Raw genomic sequence first — 24,661 nt, forward strand, 5'->3', positions numbered from 1 at the left:
ATTAAAAAAAAAAAAAAAAAAAAAAAAAAAAAAAATGGACTGAAAGAAAATACTCTATATCTCTTCTCTCTCTCTCTCTTTTTTTTTTTTTTTTTACAGGCAGAGTGGACAGTGAGAGAGACAGAGAGAGAAAGGTCTTCCTTTTCCGCTGGTTCACCCCCCAATGGCCGCTGTGGCCGGCGCACTGAGCTGATCCTAAGCCAGGAGCCAGGTGCTTCTCCTGGTCTCCCATGCAGATGCAGGGCCCAAGCACCCAGGCTATCCTCCTCTGCACTCCCGGGCCACAGCAGAAAGCTGGCCTGGAAGAGGAGCAACCAGGACAGAATCCGGCGTCCCGACCAGGACTAGAACCCGGGGTGCCGGCGCTGCAGGCAGAGGATTAGCCTAGTGAGCTGCAGCACCGGCCATCTCTCTTATTTTTCATTTTATTTTATTCTTCATATCTACCCACACATCCATCTAAATGAAAATGATAATTATCACTGTCCTCCATGACAAACAAAGCAAGTTGTCCACCAAATCCCTGCTCTTCTGTGTGTCTATTTGTCAGGCGCAGCCATATTTTTATGACCTACTGGGTTTACTACTGCCCTAAGGCGTGTTATGCCCTGCATGGTAACTAAGTCATTCTAAGTAAAGAAGAACACCAGGTGTGGCTCTCCGTTACCACATTTTAAAAAAACACACTACAGGTTTCTGGAATTTTAAAAAGCTTTTATTTAAATTGTCCCCTTTAATGAACAAGAACCAGCATTTCTTGTTCTCCACCATTTTCCATACGTTTCATTAAAAAAAAAAAAACTTTAATGTTAACTAGTTGCTAAGTGCCAAGGCCTTAATATTAGTGATGATTTTTTTGTAATTTAATATTAGCATATAGATAATGGTGATTAATAAATATAATAAAATTAAATATATAAATAAAATTAAATATATAATTTATAAATAAATAAAATTAAATATAAAAATAAATATAATTAAATTAAATTAAAAGTATTAATAAATTAAATATAATTCTGAATGCTCATTCCAGAGACAGCATTACATAGAATGCTCTGATTACTAGAGAATTTTCATTTGGTCTGGTGCATTTTTATCCCTCCTGTATTATTCTGTCCAAGAAGCAGGAAGCCTTGAGTTGTGGTTAGAGTTTCCCTGGTACAAATTTTGATACTATGAACATTCAACTATACGAACATCAAGACAGCATATGGAAACAACACAGTCATAGAAACTATGTGGGGTACCATGGTCTAGGCCTGGTTGGTAAACAAATGTTCTCTGGTGTGATGGTCTCAGTTGACTGGAAGCGGCTGCCTGGGGTTCTCCATGGCAAGGATTCTGGGGGGGCTCAGAGGAAAGGACAGCCATGGCTGATGGACACCACAGCAAGGTGCCGGGGGTTCACTTATCCATGCAAGGGCTGTGTCTCTGCCACTCGGAGATTACAGTGACTAATTCATCCTATGTTACTCTTTAATTTTTGAGGCCTTCCAAAAATCACTTGGGAAGTCTATTTAAGAATTAAGATGAAAATTTATGAAAAGTTTACTTTTGTCAGTTTGTCTATAAATAGAAAAGAAAGTACAATGGACAACATCTGAAAACTTCAAAAGCATATTTATTATATAATTTAAAATTATGTGCCATTAATTATCCAAAACAAAAACTGATAGCCCATTTTCTAAATTGCATGACTTATGGCTGAAATATCAACTTTGTTCTGTCCATGTTGAAAGTCAGCTGTTATATAATTTTTGTGTGCTAACAAACATGAGATACTTAAATACTTTCAATTTAACAGGACATTTTTCTCTATATCATGTCATTCTTACCTACCAACTTAACTTCATTTACTTTTTTAAAAATATTTTTGTCTTTTCTACAAGGCATTGTTGTGGAGCAGCTCACATGGGATGCCAGCACGGCAGGCAGCGGCTTCACCTGCTCTGCCACAGCGCCAGCCCCAAGTTCATTTACTTTATAATTAACTTATGACCACATAAAATCAAAGCCATAGAATTTAACCATCATTAGGTACACATTAGAGAACATTTTTAAAAGTTAATATCTTGCACATAAGGTACATTGCTTTTAACTATCCTGATTTACAAGTAGCAAATATTGTCATGTTAAATAGCAAGCACAGGGAAATGTGTGAAATGTCCTAATTAATTCCTAGTCCAATCACACCAGTTGAGCTACTCTAACAGTAAAGCTAAATTCAAAGACCGGTCTCACCCAATATAAACCTATATTCTTGTCCAGCGAAACTATGACAAATACATTGAACTCCCTTAATATTAAGGAATCTTCTATCTTAATATAAATTAAATCTGTTTTAATTTAAGCAAAAATTTAATGTTTATTTTCAAGAAGAATCCAGTTTAACTTCAATAAGGTAAAGAAGCAAAAACTTGAGTTTGAAATAAGACAAATATGTATTCCTTACTATCACAAGAACAGGCTTCCTTTTTACCAAGATCCCAAACAGTGCATTCTACAAGAAGAAAAAAAAAGGAGGGGACTTTGAAGACTATTTTTTCCCCAGTGGAACTAGCTGTGGGGCCAAGTATAAATGCATCACTCAAATGCCTTAGAGCTGGGTTCCATAATGATAAAAAGGTGGGAAGAAAATTTGCTTTTCAGCTCTGCTTTATTTATAAAGTCGAGTAAGTTTTCCTCATCTGAGTATATAAAGGATAAAGAAAAAAGAAGTTGCATTCTTACATAACCACAGCCAGCTCAGATTAAAGCATGTTCTGAAGTACATGATTATTCCAAAAAGAGCAATAAAACGCCAGAGACTAATGGACTACAATTTAGTATTCCTTCAGCTTTACAAGTTAACATTTGTATGTGCAGGCCAACCTTAATTTGAAAATCTTCCTTTTGCACATTTCTGTACCAGTGCTTTGATAATTATGGCCAGGATCCAACATATATTTATAAGGCTTCACATTACAGTGTACTTCATTTGCTGCCAGCTTGGCATCTCCACTGGAAACTCCAAGAAAAACAAAACAAAACAAAAAACTTCAAACAAGACTGAAAGAAAAAAAAAAAAAAAACAGCTAGCAGAGTCTCCAATCCCTTTCCAGCTGGGCCAGGAACAGATTCTCAAGTAGCGTATTACCTCTGTTCTTGGCCGCCACAGAGAACTCAAATTGATTGCACTGAGTCCATCACAGACATTAAAAGACCAGTAGTCTGCTCAGTTCTCAGAAAAACTGTTAAATACCTCAGACATCTAAACATTTGAAACTTCAGGAAACAGAAGGGAATGCCAAGTAAAAATAGGCATTAATATTGATTTTAATACTGAAAATATGACAATACTCCCCAAACTGACCTATAGCTTAAACACAGTTGATGGGTGAGGGTTCCTAGCCAAGGAGTGAGGACAGCCTCTACAAGAAAGGCAAGAAACAGACTCTTCCCTAGCGCCCCCTGCAGGGCTCTGTCCTGACAGTATCTTTATTTTAAACCCCCAAGTCTCATTTTGAACTTCTGACTTTCGGAACTGTAAAATAATAAATTTAAACTGTTTTAACACACTAAGTTTGTGGTAACATGTTACAGCAGTGATAGGAAACTAACACAAATAACAGTACTTGGATTTTTACACATCAAGGACACTTAACATGAAATATCGATCACTTCCATAACAACAGTAAGTTAAATAAAGCAAAGAAAAAAATTCATAGGTCGAACTATATTATAATCTTCAAGTATTTAAAGTTTTTGTGACTATAACCAGTAGCACCTATAACCAGTAGCACCAGGTTTCAACAACACCCTAAAAAATTCTTTCTCCAAAGAGAAATTAGCAAGTTTCAGAGAGGTAAGACCAGAGTGAAAGTAACCAAGATTTAAATTAACTGCACACATGCCCCTTGGCCAAGCTCTATCTGCCCAAAGAAGCAAGCCACATTTTATAGTGAGGAGTGGACACGGTTACTAACCAAAACTTCCAGTCCTGGTGGTAACCATCAGGACTTCTTATGACCAGGGAAAATTTTAGCTCTCCAAGTTCATAAGGATAGTAGCCAACATAGAGACAAACAGTGCAATGGATAATGAGAAATGAAGTGCTCTTAAAAGTCTAGAGACTACCAAATACTATAGAAAATGACAAGTTACAAATAAGGAGACTTTTCACATGAAAGCTTTAAGACTTTATAAGGAAATTATGCTGCCAACATGTCTGCATCACTTGTATCAAGGCTATATTTCAGATTTTGACACACAGTAGGTGTTCATGGTTCTGACTGAACTCAAAATTTAAAGAAACAATGTGCTACCCTAAGTCATAGAATAGGAAGTGTATAAGACAATCACAGAACTATTCAAGTTGAAAAAGCCAAAGAATTTAGAAATGTGTACTCAGTAACAAATGGGAAACTAAAAATACCATTTCTAGGGATAAATAACATCATATTTAAATAACACATATTTTAATAGCCATAGAAAACTTAAAATTTTATTATTTTTCTTCCTCCTAAAAGAACATAAGCTCCACTGAGCCTACAAACAGAGGCATCAACATTTCATTGACTTATTCATCAAACATTGGTTAAGACCTACTATGTGTTAACCACTGACTTACCACTGAGGAGCAAAGCTATACAACAAATCTATGTAAGAGGTCAAGTAAAGGAGAAAGAAAAATAAACACTGAGTTTATAACACAGGTACAGACGCAGGGCCTTGAAGAAATGGAGAAGGGGAGAGTTCAGATTTCATTCACCTTCTTCTGTAGAAGTCTACTACAGCAGAATCAGGACAACCTTCAGGGATGAGTAGAATCACATACCATAACAGTCATGCTGGAAGAGCAAAGAAAGCCAGCACAGCTCAGTATCAGAAGCTGATGAGGCATAATCCTAGCTCAATCATCAGACAGCACTGAAACTACAGATGAAAAAGCAATAAAGCTCAATGAAGTTACGATGATCCAGGCCTGTATTGCAGGTTTCTCTCTTGATTATAAGGAAAAAGCTCAGAAAAAGTATGGCAACAGCATAAAGAAGTCCCATGGGGCATTCTTCAAAAACCTCATGATTTAGGCTTACTCAGAGAGCTTACCCTAGGTTCAAAATCTAAGATTAACAAACTGTGATTGGTTGTAACATATTAGTTATGAACAGGAACAAAAAATCTTCAACTATCCAGAAACCTCTTTGGAAGGTATAGATTTCAAGTCGAATGGGTTTGGAATACGATTCCAAAGACTGGGTTCTGGCATCAACCACCTAGGCTTCATTATTAGTAACTTAGACCTTCACTAGGAGCTAAGACATGGTGCTGGCAGCAAATTCAGAGATCTGCTCAAACACCACTAAAACTGTGAAAGTACGAGAAATCATCCCTAGGAAGTGGGTGTTTGGTTCAACAGTTAAGACAAATTTCATACAGAGCTTGATTCCTGGCTCTAGCTCTTGATTCCAGCTCCCCACCAATGCAGACCCTGAGAGGCAGTGGCGACGGCCGAAATAACTGGGTTCCTGCCAGTCACACAGGAAAAATAGATTGCATTCCCAGTTCCTGGCTCCGGCCCTGGCAACTGTGGGCACCTGAAGAGGGGACCAGCAAATAGGAGTTTTCCTCCCTTTCTCCCTCTCCCTCCCTCTCTCCCCCTCCCTCCCTCCCTCCCTCTCTCTCTCTCTCTCTCCCCCCCCCTCCCCACCCACCCATGCCTCTCAAACTGCAAAACAGAAAGGAAGGAATGGAGGGAGGGAGGGAAAGTGAGAGGGTGCATTCCTATCAGGAGAAAGACAAAAATGCAAGCAAGAAAATAAAGTAGTAGTGCGATATTATCTATATTAAATTTTATGATAGTTTAAGTGCTATAGGAACACAAAGAATGTTAAGACAGTGAGAATGTGTGTAAGAACCAATCTTAGAACACCTGCTTTTTTTTTTTTTTTTTTTTTTTTTTTTTTTGACAGGCAGAGTGGACAGTGAGAGAGAGAGACAGAGAGAGAAAGGTCTTCCTTTGCCGTTGGTTCACCCTCCAATGGCCGCCGCTGCAGCCGGCGCACCACGCTGATCCGATGGCAGGAGCCAGGATCCAGGTGCTTTTCCTGGTCTCCCATGGGGTGCAGGGCCCAAGCACCTGGGCCATCCTCCACTGCACTCCCTGGCCACAGCAGAGAGCTGGCCTGGAAGAGGGGCAACCGGGACAGAATCCGGCGCCCCGACCGGGACTAGAACCCGGTGTGCCGGCGCCGCAAGGTGGAGGATTAGCCTATTGAGCCACGGCGCCGGCCAGAACACCTGCTTTTTGTGAAAAACAGAAAATAAGCTATATAAGTAAATTTAAGAACAAAGGTTAACTAATTTAAAGTTTTACACAATAATATTGTGCTAAACTAGCTTTTGCCTGATATATAGATTTATAGATAAACCAACTCTATCTCACCAAATAGAAATTGAGGCTTTTATGGTAAAAATAACAAATACTGAGAAAATGAGTCTTTAAAACAGCCATGGTGTCTAGTGAAGAAAAAGTTTCTTTAAAATCATTAAATTCCTCATGCTTCAAAATAAAAATCAATTATACTCAAGTATAATGTTATTTCCCTTTATGCTTTCTATATTTAATAAACTACTGATTAAAACTTCCACATATAAATTATGCACTACGCATGCAAAGCTTACACATATATCCACGACTACGTTTTATTTCAGAGGCAGTAGTGTCTCAGTAAACAGCAAGGATATACCCGGTCTCCTGTAAAATGACAAACTCCAATCTTTTGGAAAAGGTGCAGAACCACTTGTTGTTACTAGGGAGAGGAAGAAAGACAGTGTGAATTCATCCAAGCAGAATGATAAGCAAACCAAAGTCAGATCAAAGGAATAAAGAAAAAAGGCTGAAATGTGAAGCTGAAATATTTATTTCCTTCAAAAACATCATCTATGCCTCATCCCTGGGCAATTCAATATTTCAAAGTAGCTAGAAAATATTCTCGTTTATGTTCATCTCTATGCACAAATAGATCAAATTTTAACCAGGCAAATTTTCTATTTATCAAATATTAATATATTATTTATATTATCGGAGTTTTTTTCTGTTTTCTATAGATGATTTCTAAGTGACGTTGAAATGTATTTTAAAGTCACAATAGAAATTTTCCAATTTTTAATGATTGATATTGCTACAAACTGTAACATTTATAATGTAACCACATTTCTTAAATCTTTGAAAGTTATGACACAGAGTGAATATTTATTGAGTGCCTACCATGTTCATAGGGCAGCTCACTTATTATTTGATTTTCTTCTGAGGATTTCTTTTTTATTTGAAAGGCAGAGTGACAAAGAGAGAGGGAGACAGCAGACAGAGAGAGCTTCTATCTACTGGTTAACTACTGAAATGTCTACAAACAGCTAGGGCCAGGCCTAGCCAAAACTAAGAGCCACAAACTTCACTGGGCTTCTCACATGGATGGCAGGAACATTACTACTTGAGCCATCACTGCTGCCTCTAGGGCATATTAGCAGGAAGTCGGATTGGAAACACAAAAGTAGGTGGGCCTCACATCAGGCAGTCCATATCGGATTCAGGAGTTCCAAAAGTCAGCTTAACCTGCTGCATCACAATACTTGCCCATCATTTAAGCTTTAAAACTATAAAAAGTTATTACTTATAACTTAAAATAGTGATTTGCCCAAGTTCACATAGCAGTGGCAGAGTAAGAAATTAAACATGTTCATCAGGCTTCTATCTCCCAGTTGGTTTCACTCTATCATAATACTTCTTAAAACCTTCATATATGTACCTAAATCCTTACTGCAATTTACTCTTACATAGTAACATTTACACATTGATCATTTCTGGACATGTGAAAGCTGAAATGTTCCTCAAACATTTAGTTTACACCAGGTAAATGTCAGGGTCTGTGCTCAGCAGTAGAAATCCAAAGATTTAGACATGCTCTCTGCTTTCCATAGGGGAAAGAAGACAGACTGTACAACTTCTAGAGTGATAAAAGCCACACAATGATATGAAGGCAACACTGTGAGAAAACAAGGACCAGAAGTCACGGTGCCCATAATCCATACATGTATACGTATATAGTACATAAGAGTGCACAGCAAAACAATGAAGCTTCCTTGTCATTTTGGTAAGATCATCACTATGAATGCGTAAGAGGTATAACATATATATATTTGAATATTTATGCATATGATAAAACACATATGTTAAAATATACATAGCTATAAAACGTATATGTATTTGCATAACAGTGTATTTTATATTGGTAAAGCAGCATTTTTTTCCACATTACATTCTTACTTTTCATGAAAAAAGAAAATTTCTATCAGAAGACACGTTTATTTCAAGAGGCAAATGAATGAGTTAGGAATGAGAGATTTATAACGAGTTTTCTCTGAGCTATAACAGTAACTAATCATTTTACTCATTGTAAAAAGCATACGCTCTACTGGTACTTCAAAGAAATTGTGTTAGCTGCATCTATGCTCTATTTAAGATCAAAGTCTTTATTTATAAATATATATGTTACTTGTTTCACTAATCATTTCTTCCTAACAATAGAATTTTTCATAGGCTCCAGTGATTATTTTACATATGCTTAATAATAAGGTCAACCATCTGTTAATCTGCAACCATGTGGTATTCATGAATTCATTTACCACTAGCATTTTGAGTACCCATCATATGCCAGGCAGGCACCTGACAAGCTGTTGAAAAAACATCACTGAACTAGTCATACCCAGCTCTTTTGCCAAGGGAGCTTTCAGCTTAGTAGAGAGAAAAAGACATTGAATTAATACTAATAACAACAATAATCAATGCATTGAATAAATAAGAAATATAGTATTTGTACAAAGAGAAAAAAAAACTCACACAGGAATTAGGACATAAGAAACTGACGTTAGAGAGCTGAAGGATGGTTAAGCTACTGCCTGTGACACCAGCTGCTTCACTTCCAATCCAGCTCTCTGCTAATGCACCTGGGAGAGCAGCAGAAGGTGCCCAAGTGCTGGGGTCTCTGCCACCCATGTGGCAGACCCAGAAGAAGCTCCTGGCTCTGGCTTCAGACTGGCCCAGCACTGGCCAATGCAGCCATTTGGGGAGTGAGCCAAATGGCTGGCTGGCTCTCTCTCTCTCTCTCTCTGTAATTCTGCCTTTCAAATAAACAAATAATTTTTTGTTTATTTGTTTGACTTGAACAAATAATTTGTTTTATTTGAAGGAGGAGTAGGATTGGGTAAAAGAAAATGTAAGAATATCCTGGTATAATGAGAGTTTTCTAGCACAATGGATAACATGGAAAAGTTGTAAGAGGGAAAGACTGGTTAATTCAAGGAAGAAAACAGGGGCTGGTAGGACTGAATTACAGAGAACAAAGTGAAAAGAACTTGTTAAAAGGCTGAAAATTACTTTCCCATATTGAAATTCTAAAGTTGATGGGCCAGTGCTGTGGCACAGTGGGTTAAAGCCCTGGCCTGAAGCGCCGGCATCCCATATGGCCGCCACTTCTAGTCCCAGCTGCTCCTCTTCCAATCCAGCTCTCTGCTATGGCCTGGGAAAGCAGTAGAAGATGGCCCAGGTCCTTGGGCCCCTGCACCTGCATGGGAGACCTGGGTGAGGCTCCTGGCTCCTGGCTTTGGACCAGTGCAGCTCCAGCTGTTGAGGCCATCTGGGGAGTGAACCAACAGATTGAAGACTCTCTCTCTCTCTCTCTCTCTCTCTCTCTCTCCTCTCTCTGTGTAACTCTGACTTTCAAATAAATAAAATAAATCTTAAAAAAAAAAAGAAATTCTAAAGATGAAAACTACAATGAGCAATGTAAAAAGTACAATGGATAGGATTAAAGGAAGATTGTATGTTGCTAAAAAAAATCGTGACCTTGAAGATATAACAATGGAAACTAACCAAAATAAGGCACAGAAAGGAAAATAGACTTGTTAAAACAAAACCCAAAGCAACAACAACAAATATCACAAAGCATTGATGACGATTGTTAACAGCCTAATATAGACTAATATATATGTATTTACAGTCTCTAAAGGCAAACAAGGAGAGACAGGGACAGAAAAAAATTACAAAATAATTATCACAAACTTTTATACTTTAGTGCAAGTTATAAGCCTACATATTCAAGAACTCAAAGAACTCCAAGTACAGGAAACATACAGAAAATTGTAATAGCTACATCAGACTCAAATTTTCCAAAATCAGTAATAAAGAATTTTAATGACAGCTTGGGGGAAAAAAGGCATATCTTAAAGAAACTAAAATAAGGATACAGTAGATTTCTCACTGGAAACACTGCAAGTAAAATATCGTATCTTAGAACAATGCATCATTGAAACAATGAAAGAGGGGCAGGCATTGTGTAGCTTTAAGTTAGGCCACCATGCACTGAATTCCACTTTGAGGCCTGGTTACTCTGCTTGCTATCCAACTTCTTGCTGGTATGCCAGAAGGCAGTGGGTGAAGGCCAGAGTACTCGGGTTCCTGTCACCCATGTGGGAGACCCAGACAGCTGGTATGGGCATTTGGGGAAGGAACAAGTAGATGGGACATTCTCTCTCTCAATCTCTCTGTGTGTGTGCATGTGTGTCTGTCTCTGTCTCCTTCCTCTCTTTGCCTCTCAGTCTTTCAAATAAATAAATCTTTTTGAAAATTTTCTTAAAATAATTCAGTTTAAATGCTAGTCATAATAATGTAGTGTGGGTTTTTTAAAGATTTATTTATTCGAAAGTCAGAGTTAAACAGAGGAGGAGAGAGAGAGAAAGAAGTCTTCCATTTGCTGGTTCATTCCCCAATTTGCTGCAACAGGTGGAGCTGGGCCAATCTGAAGCCAGGAGCCAGGAGCTTCCTCCGGGTCTTCCATGTGGGTGCAGGGGCCCAAGGACTTGGGCAACTTCCAGTGCTTTCCCAGGCCATAGCATAAAGCTGGATTGGAAGTAGAACAGCTGGGACATGAACCAGCACTCATATGGGATGCTGGCACTGCAGGTGGCAGCTTTACCTGTTACACCACAGCGCCAGCCCCAGTGTGGGGTTTATAACATGTGAAAGTAAAGTATATGCTAAAAATAGCACAAAAGTCAGAGTCTGTTCTGAAATGGCAATAAACAATTATAATACCTTTATAAAATCTGACAATATCACTCAAGGATAGACTGTCACAAATTTAAAGTGTCTAGTCTGAACTCAAAAGTAACCACTAAAATAACAAAGGATTCAATTTTAGTTAGCAAGCCAATAAAGAAGGTAAAAAGAACAATAAACAATAGTCAACTAATCTAAAATAAGGTAGAAAAAAACTGATAAGGTTATTAATAGACAGGTAGGACAAATAGAAACCACCATATGATTTATAATTATTGATGTCATTAGTCACATCAACTGTAAATGGTCTAAACATCACAAATAAAAGGACAAGACTGTCAAGCTGGATGAAAAAGCATGAGCCAATCACATGCTGCTTAGACATAAAGATGCCACTAAGTTAAAAGCATTAAAAAGACATACCAATCTCATTCAAATGAAAGTTGGAGTAGCTAAGTTAATATTAGACAAAGTGGATTTCAGAACAAAGACTACTGCCAACAATAAAGGTCACTGTATAACCATCAAAGAATTAATTTATATGGGGCCAGCATTACAAAATAGCAGGTAATGCCACCACCTGTGATGCTAGCATCCCATATGGGTGCCCAGTTCAAGCCCCAGCTGCTCCATTTCCTATCCAGCTCCCTGCCCATATGCCTGGGAAAGCAGAAGATGGCCAAGTATTTGAGCCCCTGCTCCCACGTGGGAGAGTCAGAAGAAGCTCCTGGTTCCTGGTTCTGGTCTGGCCCAGCCCTGGCCATTGTGGCCATTTGGGGAACGAATCAGCAGATAGACAGTCTCTCTGTTTCTTCTTCTATCTCTGTAATCTGCCTTTCAAATAAATAAATCTTCAAAAAAGTAAGTTTATAAAAAAAGAATCTATTCATCATCAATATAATATAAATGTTTGAAACATAAGAAGCAAAAACTTAGGGAATTGAAAGAATAAATGAACACAAATACAATTACAGTTTGAGATTTCAATATCCCTCTCTTTCAGCAATGGAAGGACAAGTAGACAGACAAAAACAAATAGCAAGGATAAGCAGGATTCCAATAACACTATCAACTAGCTTGATGGAGCTAACTGCTCAGAGAACATGTCACCCAATCCAGCGGAAACATGTTCACTTCAAGAGACTAATCAAGTAGATCACATTTTGAAAAATAAAACAAGTCACAAAGAATTTCAGAGAATTCAAATCCTTCAATTAATAAACAAAACTGCAAATATATGTGTGTGCATGTATGTATATGTGCCTACTAAGAGAGGCACAAAGCAATTTCTTTTTAAAGAAAAAAAGGTAAATTTTCTAAGTTTATAATAAATCATATTTAAAACCATGTCCTATTATACTTGAAACTGAAGCATAATAAATATACAACATATTAAAAACTGTAGGACCTAAGGGCCAGTGTTGTGGTACAGTGGGTTAAGCACAGCCTGGAACACCAGGACACCAGCATCCATTAGTACCAGTTCAAGTCCCAGTCACTCCACTTCCAATCCAGCTCCCTGCTAATGTGCCTGGGAAAGCAGTAGAAGGTGACCTAAGTAGTTGGGCCCCTGTCACCCACGTGGAGAGCCAGATGTAAACCAGTGGATAGAATCTCTCTCTCTTTCTCTTGCTTTGTCTATCCCTAGCACTCTACCTTTCAAATAAATAAATCTTTTTTAAAAAAATTGTAGAACATAACTGAGGCACTCCTTAGTACAATTTAAAGCCTTAAATGCACATGTTAGAATGGCACGGAGAGAAAACCTACATCTATAATATTTTGTCTTTTAAAAAAAGGATCTGAAGTCAATATCAGAAAACACTGGGGCCAGCGCTATGGTGGAGCAGGTAAAGCTGCTGCCTGCAGAGCTGGCATCCCATCTGGGCCCCAGTTTGAATCCCGGCTGCTTCACTTCTGATCCAGCTCTCTGCTATTGGCTAGAAAAGCAGTAGATGGCTGCCCAAGTCCTTTGGGCTCCTGCACCCACGTGGGAGACCCAGAGGAAGCTCCTGGCTCCTGGCTTCAGATCGACACAGCTCTGTCTGTTGCAGTCAATTGGGGAGTAAACCAGCAGATGGAAGACCTCTCTCTCACTCTCTCTCTGCCTCTCCTCCTCTTTCTGTGTAACTCTTTCAAATAAATAAACAAATCTTAAAAAAAAAAAAACATTACCAATTATTAAATGCATACACATGTGCCTAGCATGTCATGCTAATTCTAACACCTTCCCTAAACTGGCCCATAAAGTGAGCACTTCAGGTCTTCGAACAAGAAGAGTCATGTTCTCTTTCTGCACGCCCTAACAACCTCTGGCAGGTGAGACTATGGGGTCTGTCGTTTCTTCCCCCTAGGAAGGACTTGTCTCCTGACTGCAGAACATCCTCCTCATCTGTGCAGAGGCTCCTGTGGACAACTCTGGCTACAATCTTAGCCCATCTGCACTCACTCAGTGAACAGTCCTAAGCCACATGCTGGCCACACACCCACACCATTGCTCCAGCTATCAGACTCTTCTATTTTTTTGTGCCTGTTATAAGTTTGAGAAGGAAAGACTGTACTGTCTATGGGCCTCTAAACTCTCCCCAACCAAAAATGCTACAACTTTCTCATTTTACACAGATTTATACTAAGAATTTATTACTATTGAAAAAAAAAGAAACTCTAAGTATTCCCAACAAAGCAGTGTGATTAGTTTTATCATTATGAGTAATCTCCCCTAAAATTCCACAGATTCACCAAAATACGCCATTATTATAGTATTTCAGACTGTGTGAGAATTTTTAGTAATTTTACAGATAGATACCAAAGCTCACTTTATTTGTTCTAAGAAAATTTTTCTTTTTCAAAGCAAAATATGTAATAGCACATAGGCCATATTTAATCATTTTTACATGAACATAACTATCTAACTAGGGTTTAAAACCACCTTCCAGTGCACATAACAAAATAAAGCAGCTGCCTATTACAAGCCCTGAGCTCTCAGTGGAGCATCTCAGATGGAACTGCAATAGACAAGGCTCTGCTACACACGGCTGGAATTCGTGCAGCGTCTCTGCACCTCTCCACACATCTGTTCCACTGTCCTCCTGGCATCAATAGAACTACTCAAAATTTTAGCTTGCGTATGGCCCGGAGTGGCTGCCCACGTTTCAGGCACCTGTACTGACCGAGTCTGTACCTCAGTTTTCTAGTTCCAAACTACCAAGATCAGAGAATAGGGACAGTGTGTACGCACAGTGGTTAAGGATAATGGTTTTCAAGGCAGACATGAGTTCAACCACCTGGCACCTTACCCAAGTGTCTAAGCCCTCTGTACCTCAGAGTACATGAACTGGCTGCCTTTGGAGCAGCTGCCTACTCTAAACCCAACGAGCATGGTAGAGAAGGAAGGTGGCCGCATAACAGGGAAGATGGCGGGCATCTCTCAGAGCAGAAGCATAGCAAGCAGGCTCCCTCGGCTGCAGGTAAGGGAAGAATAAGGAAAGCGGTATCTAGAATGTGCTGCAACCACGAATGATTCCGATCAAGTCATTAAAAAGCACAAAAGGAAAACAACTTTAGTGACACAGAAGGTCAAAGTCAGCATTCTAACTGGAAAAAAGAACTGAATTAGGACTCAGGAGGGCCCAGCTCAGCCATATACGAAAAACTGGTCAGACGGCTTCATCTCTCTGAACCTCAGTTTCTTCCTTAAATTCAGATGATAACACACAATTGCACATGATTCCTTTCAGGACAAATAAAGGCAATCTATACTGAAACAACCTTCTTAATAATGAAAGCTTTTATTAGTACAAATTAACTATATACACTAAATGAAGTATCACTACACATTATCAGCTTATTTTACTTCCTACTAGGATTATATTTATTTTACATTTCATTGCCAAAGTAAAATTTGATTGTAGTAAAACTCAACAAGCTAAACATAAAAACTGTCTTTAAAAAAGGGTTTTGTAAACTCATTGCCTAAAGAAAGCACCCAATAAACTAAAAATCTCATGTTACAAATTAAAATGTTGCGTGAAATAGTGTCACAAATGTCTCTGTCAATAAGAGACCTCTTGACCAAATTATACTGCTAAAGCTCATTTAAAGCAATGTGTTCTTATGAAAAGAAATGCAGAGTTTTGTGAACACCTATCTAAAAAGAAGTACTTAACAGAACAAGATTCCTGGTCCATCTGAAGCAGCCACCACACGCTGCTCTCTTCTCCTCGGGCTTCACACTGTGCTTCCTAGAGGGAGGGTGAAGACGGTATGCTCACTGCAGCTAAGGAATGTTTACAACGAACTGGAAATGTGCAATGCTCTGGGTCTGAAATGGTTGCAGATGCTCAAGCAGAGTAGAGAAAAGAGAACAGCTGGGTCCCCTACCGCTACCACCACTGACACTGAGAAAGTTATTTTTAAGAAGAAAATCATATTCAGAGTTTTTAGGCACTTCCTAAAGAGTGGGAATAACACAAGATAACAGACATGTTTATATAAATGCAAAACTGGATAGTTTTAAATGGCCTAATCCAAAAAATGTAAATTCTTTTTATACCTTCTAATAATGTAACCACCATTTACAACTTGGAAAAAAATGGCTCTAGTCACAAGAAAAACAAATTACATTATCAGTAAATTATTTAGAAAAGTATTAAAATAAAGTATCTTTAATATATACCAAAGATATGTTCATATCACAGCCACAACCTGCAAACTGAATGAATACACACTGTGAATGTGATAAAACATTCAGAATACATTGAGAATTCTCTACAAAAAGTGGTGATCTCCTTAGTAATAATATCAAACACTTCTTCCATGCAAAAACACATGCTCAGTCATAACAGAGAGAGCTAAGGAGCAATTAGCTCCCAGGAAAAGATGCTGAAACGTTTCTAATCATAACCACACAGCACCCCTTTCAAAAAGAAAAGGCAAAATCAAAGAATCAGACATCAAAAGGCCATTAGGTCTCTCGATATAGACCATTTCCAGACCTAGTTTACTCCACATAAACCTCCTTTGGGGTGTTTTCATTTTTCACTATGAATAGAGATATATGGTTCAAATTACTGAAAGTTTCTTCAAAGTTCCTTGACATTTGTGTATTCCACTGCTAAAATGAATAACTTTTATATCAGGTAATAAAAAAGTCGATGATTCAGATTTTAACAGTCACCAAGTTTAAAAGACCCTTGTTAAATTTCATGACATCAAACTTCAGGGACTATGATTTAGGGAGGAATTCAGGAAGTTCAGTAAGGAAGTAAAAGCATGATTCTCAAGGATGGAAATGTTTGACATTTATCTGTTGTTTATAATAATGTGGCAAAATCCTCCAGAAAACCATTTCTGTTTGCTATACTCCTAACTTCATGTTTGCTTATTAACATATCATCAGATTCATGGCCTTATACCATTTTATTACTCCTGGTGGCAAAAATCTCTGTCCTCCACCAGTTCACTTTCTGTCCTTCCTTCAAAATTTAGCTTACTGCCAAGAAACATTCAGGGGAGTGAGCCTTTCTCCAGCATCACTCTGATCACACACCACTCTGCTACCGCTTTTTCAACCATTCACCTTTAGGAGAATCTAGGGTCCTTTTCGATCGGTACCATCATATCCCCTGCACCTTCTGTTCCAGTGTGGCTCATTTTTCAGGCTTGTCTGCATGCACTCTGTCTCCATCTCTACATAGCATTCATGCTCTTCTAACTTCCTCAAGGACTATTACCATACATAAGAATAAACTGGTACCTTAGAGAGACAATAACTTTGAACAGCCCTTGTCTGGACTTTGAGGAACAATTTTTTTCCCTTTCTTTTTTTCTTTTTTTTTTTTCTTTCTCATACAAAGTGTTGAACTCTTTTCCTAGAACAGAGTTCATCTTCTGTATATGAAGTTAAATGAAATATATCCTAGCAAAAAACTAGACAGGGAACAGGAGAGAGAAGAGGAAGAGGGGAGGAAGAGGGGTAGGAGAGGGGGTGGGAGGGTTGGTACGGTGTTCCTATTTATATGAAATGCATGCAAATAAATAAAAAAACCTGTATATATGAAATACATGACATTTTCCCTTTATATAAATAATAAAATTGTCAGAAAAAAGGAATAAATTGGTTGGTTATAGAAGCCATTGTGTTCAGAATATAACATGGGGACACTATCAGGAACAGATCTACTATTAAAATTAATACCAGATTAACAGTTAACTTAGGCAAAATTATTACTGATGAAACTTCTTTTCTAAGTCTTTATGCAGAAATCAGAGTATCTGGCATGCAATAAGCAACACATCTGTGAGAATTCCCCACTCCTGAAGCTGCTTTCCCGGTATTTTATCAGAGTTATTTCATTCCTGCTCTCTTTCTTTACACTTCAGACATAACTGAAGTTCAAGAAATAATTGCTTTCAGTGAGGGTCATGATTTCTAGTTTGTCTCAATTGTGTTTGATGTAGAAGACTTAACATTATCACTGGCATTATTTTCTGCTTTGTAAAAATACAAAAAATTAACTAAAATAAGTATATAAATAAGCTGGCAAAAGAAAAGATGGCAATACTGACACCCTACAGCATGGCCAGCAAGTATAATAGCCCAACGATTCTAACAACTCTCCAGGCATAGGGTCATGACGTTTTTTATTCACTAATTTTTGACAATTACATATAAGTAGATAACGGAAGACAAAAAATTGTCAGGGAACTTTTAACACTGATTAACAGAGAAGAATTCTTTTTATGAACCTTAGTGTAAGAGACACAGGTAATATATTTAATAAGTAGAGAAGGGTTCCTTGCCTCACTTAACTGTTTACCCTAACTTAACTGAAATACTGCTTTAACTGTGATACTCTCTTAGTTACAATTCTACAGCTATCAAATACTATTTTAATCTCCGTTTGAAATATTGAATAGTCAAGCCCACTCAAAAAAAAATCCTTATCAAGTTCTGGCAACCCTTTATACAACTGTCTATGACTGCCCTCCCCTTGTGGGTGATAACAGCATCTGCAGCTAGGGTAAATGGAAATATGTGTACCAACCACCACAGTATTATTTGGAAAACCAACATAGAAGCCAAGTACAAGAACAGTTAGCTGTTCTAACAATTCTACTTCTAGTTATAAACTCAAAGAACTGTACACCAATGTTACAGCAGCACTATTCACAACAACCGCAAGTTACAAACAACTCAAATATCCAGGAACAGCTGTAAAGAAACCAAATTACACACAGAGTGGAGAATTCAACCATAACAATGAATGAAGAAATGATAAATACTACAATGTAGATGAACCTGGAAATCATTATGCCAAGTAAAAGAAGCCAAACACACAAAGTTACTTAGTCCATTTATATGCAATATGCAGAAAAGACAATCTGAGAGAAAGCAAGCAGACTGGTGGGTGGGAGGATCTAAGAGGGAGTGAGGAATGGGGAGTAACCGCTTAATAGGAACAGGATTTTACCTGTGCTGATAAAATGATTTGGAATTGGTGGTAAGTCAGTCACATAATGTTGTGAATGTTCAAAATATTAGTGAACTGTTGACTTTATTTTGTAAAAAACCTTTTTAAAACTTATTTTTAATAATATTTTATTCTTTAAAATAGAGAGGGAGATCTTTCATCTGTTCATTCACTGGGCAAATATGTGCAACAACCAGGGCTGAGCCAACCTGAGGCCAAGAGCCAAAAACTCCATCTGGGTGTCTCCCAAGTGGGTGGCAGGAACCCAAACATTTGAGACACCATCTACTGTATCTCAGGGTGTGCTATAACAAGAAGATGGATCAGAAGTGAAGGCAAGTCTTGATCCCAGACATGCCGATGGGAGCATGCTGTGTCTACCTGGCAGCTTAACCCACTGTGCCATAGCTCCTGCAACTGACCTGTTCACTTTAAAATGATAAATTTCATACTACGTGAATTTCACCTCATTTTAAAACAACCCCCTGGCTGACACTGTGGACCAGAGATCAGAATTCAAATGCCTACAGGGGATGTAACAATAAAAGTGAGCAACAGACTGTAGGGCCTGCATGTAATTATAGTCCCAGCTGGTTGTTTTCTTTACTTTAATGCTGTGTAATTTTTGTCTTTTAGTCTTTTCTTTCCCTGACTAGGCTAAAAGAGACTTATCTAATTTATTCTTTAAAAAAAAAACTGGTTTTGGTGATTCTCTACATTCTCTTTCAAGTTTCACTGATTTTTGTGCTTTAATTCTTATTTTTTCATATTTACTTAATTCCTTTTTATTTAGCTTTTTTAGGTGAAAGTTTAGTTAAGTCTAGATACAAATTTAGTTATTTTACAATATTTGATGGGTAATTCTTTCATTATCTTCAGTTTCAAATATTTGGCAACTCTTATTTTTTTAAAGATTTATTTATTAGAAAGGCAGAGTTAAAGAAAGGCAGAGGAAGAGAGAGAGAGAGATCTTCTGTCCTGTGGTTCACTCTGCAAATGTCTGCAACAGCCAGAGCTGGGCCAATCCAAACCAGGAGCCTGGAATTTCTTCCAGGTCTCCCATGTGGATGCAGGGGCCCAAAGACTTGGGCCATCTTCTACTGCTTTCCCAGCCCATAGCAGAGAGCTGGACTGGAAGTGGAGCAGCTGGGACGTGAACCAGCATCCACATGGGATGTCAGCACTGCAGGTGGTAGCTTAACCCCCTACACTACAGCACCAAACCTATGATTTTCTATTTACCCTAATGTTAAAAGTAGAATTTTAACATCAGGTCCCCCCCTCCATGAAACTTATTATTGTTTCCAGAAATCAAACCAGAAAAAAAATGTGCTCTCTACAATACAGATTCTTTGGAAGCAGTTGTGGCTTCCTTTATGACCTAGTCCAAGTTATCATCTAGTCCGCTCCAGTTGCCTGCAGCCAAGACAGAAGATGGCTCAGTGTTGTCATCTCTTCCATATTTCAAGAGGAAACAGTAATGTAAAATATATGTGAAATCTCCTAATTTCATTTTAAAGATTTATTTTATTTATTTGGAAGGCAGAGTTACAGAGAGAGAGAGGGAGAGAGAGAGACAGAGAAGACTTCCATCTACTGGTTCACTCCCCAGATGTGGAAGGAAGGAAGACCTTTCTCTCTGTCTCTCTCTCTCTCACTGCTTATAATTCTACCTGTCAAATAAAAAATATTTTAAAAAATGGATGGAAGAATTTTCTCTCTTCCTTTCTCTCTGTAACTCTGATTTTCAAATAAAATAAATAAATATTTTTTAAAAAAGATGAGAGGATCTGGAACATGCAAAGAAGAATGGAATGGAAGAAAAGCAAGAGAATGAACACCACAAAAAAAAAAAAAAGAAGAAGAAAATGTCATAAAGAAGGGAGACTGAATAAAATCCAGATTAGAGTTCGCTGTTAACCCTCACAGAAGCTTTGGGGATGCGAGAGCAAAGGTGGGCTGGAATGGCTGAAGAGGGGCAAATGAAGAAGTGGAAGCACGGAGTGAAATCGCTCTGCAGAAATCTGACTACAAAAGCAGAAAGGGAGAGAAGACCACACACGAAAGGAAAGGAAGGAAGTTAGGCTGAGAAAGATTTTAACATGGAGACTTCTTCACATCTAATTGCTAAAAGGACTGATGCAACTGAAAGACACAAAGGAGATCTTGAATTGCACTTCAAAATGGAATCAAGATGCAATCCTTTTAAAACTTGGTGGAAGGACTGGTACAAGAAACAACATCTTACAAACTAACAAAATACAGGAAGGTAGGGGTTTAAAAGAAGAATATTCATGAATTAGAAACAATAGCATGTCCTGGAGTCAAAAGAATACAAACAGCACCAGCTTTACTTGAAATTAATGATAGATGCCTGGAGAGGTGGAGGAGGATCAATTGTTAGTCTAGAAATGATGGCAAGGGCTTCACCACACACCACATGAACAAACAGTGCCAAGAATAATTTTTAGAAGGGATAAAAGTTCAAAAGAAGGTATCTGTGGTCTATTATATTAATAAAGCATATATTTGATGGTGAGAAAAAATCAAAGAGCACTCACGGCAACAGAGAGTACGATGATTTTTCTAGAAAAAAGAAAAAGCCATTTGGGAGACCGCGAGCCAGCCTTTGATTCACTTATTAATTTTGCAGAGAGCTAACGGTGTTACACTGCTCAGGAGGTCATACAGCTCCACATGCCTCACTCTTTCCTCTTGAAAAAGAAGCAAAAGACCACAAAGCAAGCTGAGATCAAGGACTTCTTCTTCTTCTTTTTCTTCTTTTTTTTTTTTTTTTTTTAAGAAATCAAGTTTCAAAGTCATGGAAAGGTCAGTGTGTGTTTAGATTTTAGCCCCATAAACTAATCTATAATTGAATCTACAGCAAATCACAATAATTGATTCCAAAAGTGATGATGCTGACTTATCATAAATTTGTTCATTCTGTAATTACAAAGAGGAAGTGAGTACGTATCTCACATTTCAAAAAGAATTCTATCCAAAGAACCAAGGTAAGAATAGTTCTAATCTTCATACACAAAATGACATCTGGCTAACATCTCCCAAAAAGTCTCCCACAAGTGTGAGCTAAATTACATGGAAAGACAAAGAGGGCAAATGAAAATAAAGCATCCCCCAAACAAGGAGAACTGAGATAAACAGACGACCTAACAAAGAAGCCTGGGAGGAGTCTCCAGTAAATACAAAGTGAACGCACAGAGGCTGATTTTTACAGATTCTGCAGAGGCCTATCTGACAGCAGGAGCTGGAAGCTAAGAAAAATGAGAAAGGAAAGCACAATTCCAACTCTCTCAAGTCAAAGATTCTGTGTGTACACAAATCAAAATATGTGGTAGCTGTGCTTCTTCCATGATCATGTTTTTTTCTGACTAATATATATTATTTTATCCACATCCATTCAGAGCCAGCAACTCCCACAAAACATCTGGATTGAAGGAAAGGACAAAAAATGTTGGTATAATCTACGCAGAGGTGTAATCTCCAAAGCTGAAGAAACACAGATGGATACAAAAACAGGGGAAAACCTGAGTTCAGAATATACTCAAAATTATATAATTCACATTCATTCAGAAAACCCAAAACTCAGAATACAGGTTATAAAAAGCTATACTATAATGGGAGGGTTGTGGGTGGGAGGGAAGTTATGGTGGGGGGAAGCCACTGTAATCCAAAAGCTGTACTTTGGAAATTTATATTTATTAGATAAAAGTTTAAAAAAAAGGTATACTATCAATAAGGCAGAATTTATATATAACTATACTAGAGCTACCCAACTTATTTTTTGTCTTCATTTATTTGTTATTGTAAGGAATTTATTAATATGTTAGATTCTCAGAATCAAAGAAAATATATAAAAACTACCACAATACAATTCTCATGTTAATGTGATATTAATACAAAGAGGAAAGATTCTATGTAGTTCACAGATAACAATTCTAATGTAATATTTCCCAATCTCTCTCTCTCTCCCTCCCTCCTTCCTCACTTTCTACCTTTCTTTCTTATTTTTTTTTTAATTTTTGAGAAAAAGCACCTTTATCCAGCTGTAGATCTTCCAGGAAATCCCATCATTGTACAAGTTGGTATGGAGCAGAGACTTGACAATCCACATCAAAATACATGTTGTAGTATTGCATGCCGTCTCAAGAACCTCACATATAGCAGGAGCTCAGTCAAGTGTTTCTTAAAGAAGAACATCAAGATCAGACACAGTTTACCTTGTTCAAATTTGAGTAATGAGGGAGAAAAATGCCAATTTAAGGCTGAAAGCTAGGTGGAGAAGCAGCAAAAAAGAACATTCTAGATACACAGAAAAAATACATCAGCGTGATCTGCTATAATGTCAAGGAAAAGGGAAAAGTGTAAAGTATATGAGTGAAAAAAAGAATTTCTATAAAATAGGGGACAAAGTCATAAGAATATGCTAAGACAAAAAGAAAACCATTTAAAGGGCAGCAGGATTATTAAGAGAGAGAAGGGAGGTAAGTTTCACTGAGTACGTGCACTGGGGCAAGAAGACTTAATGATATCACCCAAAAAGTGGGTGAAACCAGAGGGGAAAAGCTGTTCAAGGACTGAACGGGGACTGTGAAATACGGAATCCTGCTAGGAAACAGGGCTCCGCACGGGAGACTGCGATACAGCAGCCAGGCAGGAAACCATCACAGCTCCGGGGTCACGAGAACAGGAAGCAGAAAACCTTTCAGTGAGAACAGCAATTCCAAATAATAAACCAAACTGCATACAAGCCTGGGCAAAATGCTAAAGAGACATTTAGCAAGCTACATCCAGCAAAAGTGTGATCTGCCACGATTCACCCCTGGAAGATAAAATAGTAACACATTTCACTTGATCTTAGCCAGAAGGCCGAGAAGCGATCGTTCATGATTTCTAAAAGTAGAAAAAATGTTAGCGTCCAGTAATGGAAGGTGAAATACATGGTATAAGCCGCCAACCAAAAACCTGTAGCTGAAAAGCACGTGCTGTGATCAGAGCATCCCCTGGAGTAAGCAGGATGCCCACATTCACCACAAAAGCAAACGTCTGACCAGAAGTTCCAGCCAGTGCTCAAAGGTAAACATTACTGAGGGAAAAAGGCATAAAGACTGAAAAGGGAAGAACAGAACTGTAATTATTTGCTGATTATGTATTAGTCATTACCCTTACAGCAAATCCAAGATTACTTACAAACTTTGAAGATATATTCAGCAAAGTTGCCAGATGCAGGAAATCATTATTTTCAAAATTGATCTCTGTTAGCATGAATCCATCAGTTAGAAATAATAATTTTTTAAAAGATAAAATATAAAATGTTAGCATAAATTATAAGGTACTTAAGAGTAAATTTCCTGGAATATATGTAAAATACTTATGGAGAAAATTATGTGTTTATTAAAAGACACTAAAATAGATATATATTAATACATATTAATTGAGAAACATACTATGTTAATGGAGAAAGGCACCAATAGTGAAAAAATGTTAATTCCATTCAAATTAACCAATTGAACAATAGTGCAAATCCAATACAAATCCCAAGAGGATGTTAGTAAAATCTGATTTTAAAATTCAAATAGGGGGCTGGCACTGTGGCTTAGTGGGTAAAGCCACTGGCTGCAGCAATGGCATCCCATATGGGTGCTGGTTTGAGTCCCGGCTGCTCCACTTCCGATCCAGCTCTCTGCTGTGGCCTGGGAAACCAGAAGAAGATGGTCCAAGTCCCAGCGGTGCCATGGCACACTAGGTTAATCCTCTGCCTGCGGGACAGCATCCCATATGGGAGCTGGTTCTAGTCCCAGTTGCTCCTCTTCCAGCCCAGCTCTCTGCTATGGCCTGGGAAAGCAATAGAAGATAGCCCAAGTACTTGCCCCCACACCCACATGAGAGACCCGGAAGAAGCTCCTGGCTCCTGGCTTCGCATTGGCGCAGCTCCGGCCATTGTTGCCATTTGGAGAGTGAACCAATGGAAGGAAGACCTTTCTCTCTGTCTCTCCCTCTCACTGTCTGTAACTCTACCTGCCAAATAAATAAAAATAAAATCTTTAAAAAAAAAAAAAAAAAAAAAAAGATGGCC

At 38.1% G+C, this 24,661-nt stretch overlaps 1 protein-coding gene across 38 annotated transcripts in view; it reads right to left on the reverse strand.

Annotated features, from left to right (window-relative positions):
• CEP112 (centrosomal protein 112) overlaps positions 1 to 24,661 on the reverse strand; it is a 519,374-nt gene that overhangs the window by 330,008 nt on the left and 164,705 nt on the right. The window contains exon 20 of one of the 38 annotated variants that reach the window (XM_089316761.1): positions 22,649 to 22,770. The exons of the other annotated variants lie outside the window; for them this stretch is intronic. Coding sequence (XP_089172887.1) covers positions 22,761 to 22,770 — 10 coding nt within the window. The 3' untranslated portion in view covers positions 22,649 to 22,760. Of the gene's footprint in view, positions 1 to 22,648; positions 22,771 to 24,661 lie in introns of those variants that run through there. 38 annotated transcript variants of the gene reach the window in all.

Source organism: Oryctolagus cuniculus, chromosome 17 (assembly GCF_051225735.1).
Source record: "Oryctolagus cuniculus isolate XC-2025 breed Fujian yellow rabbit chromosome 17, ASM5122573v1, whole genome shotgun sequence".
NCBI lineage: Eukaryota > Metazoa > Chordata > Mammalia > Lagomorpha > Leporidae > Oryctolagus > Oryctolagus cuniculus.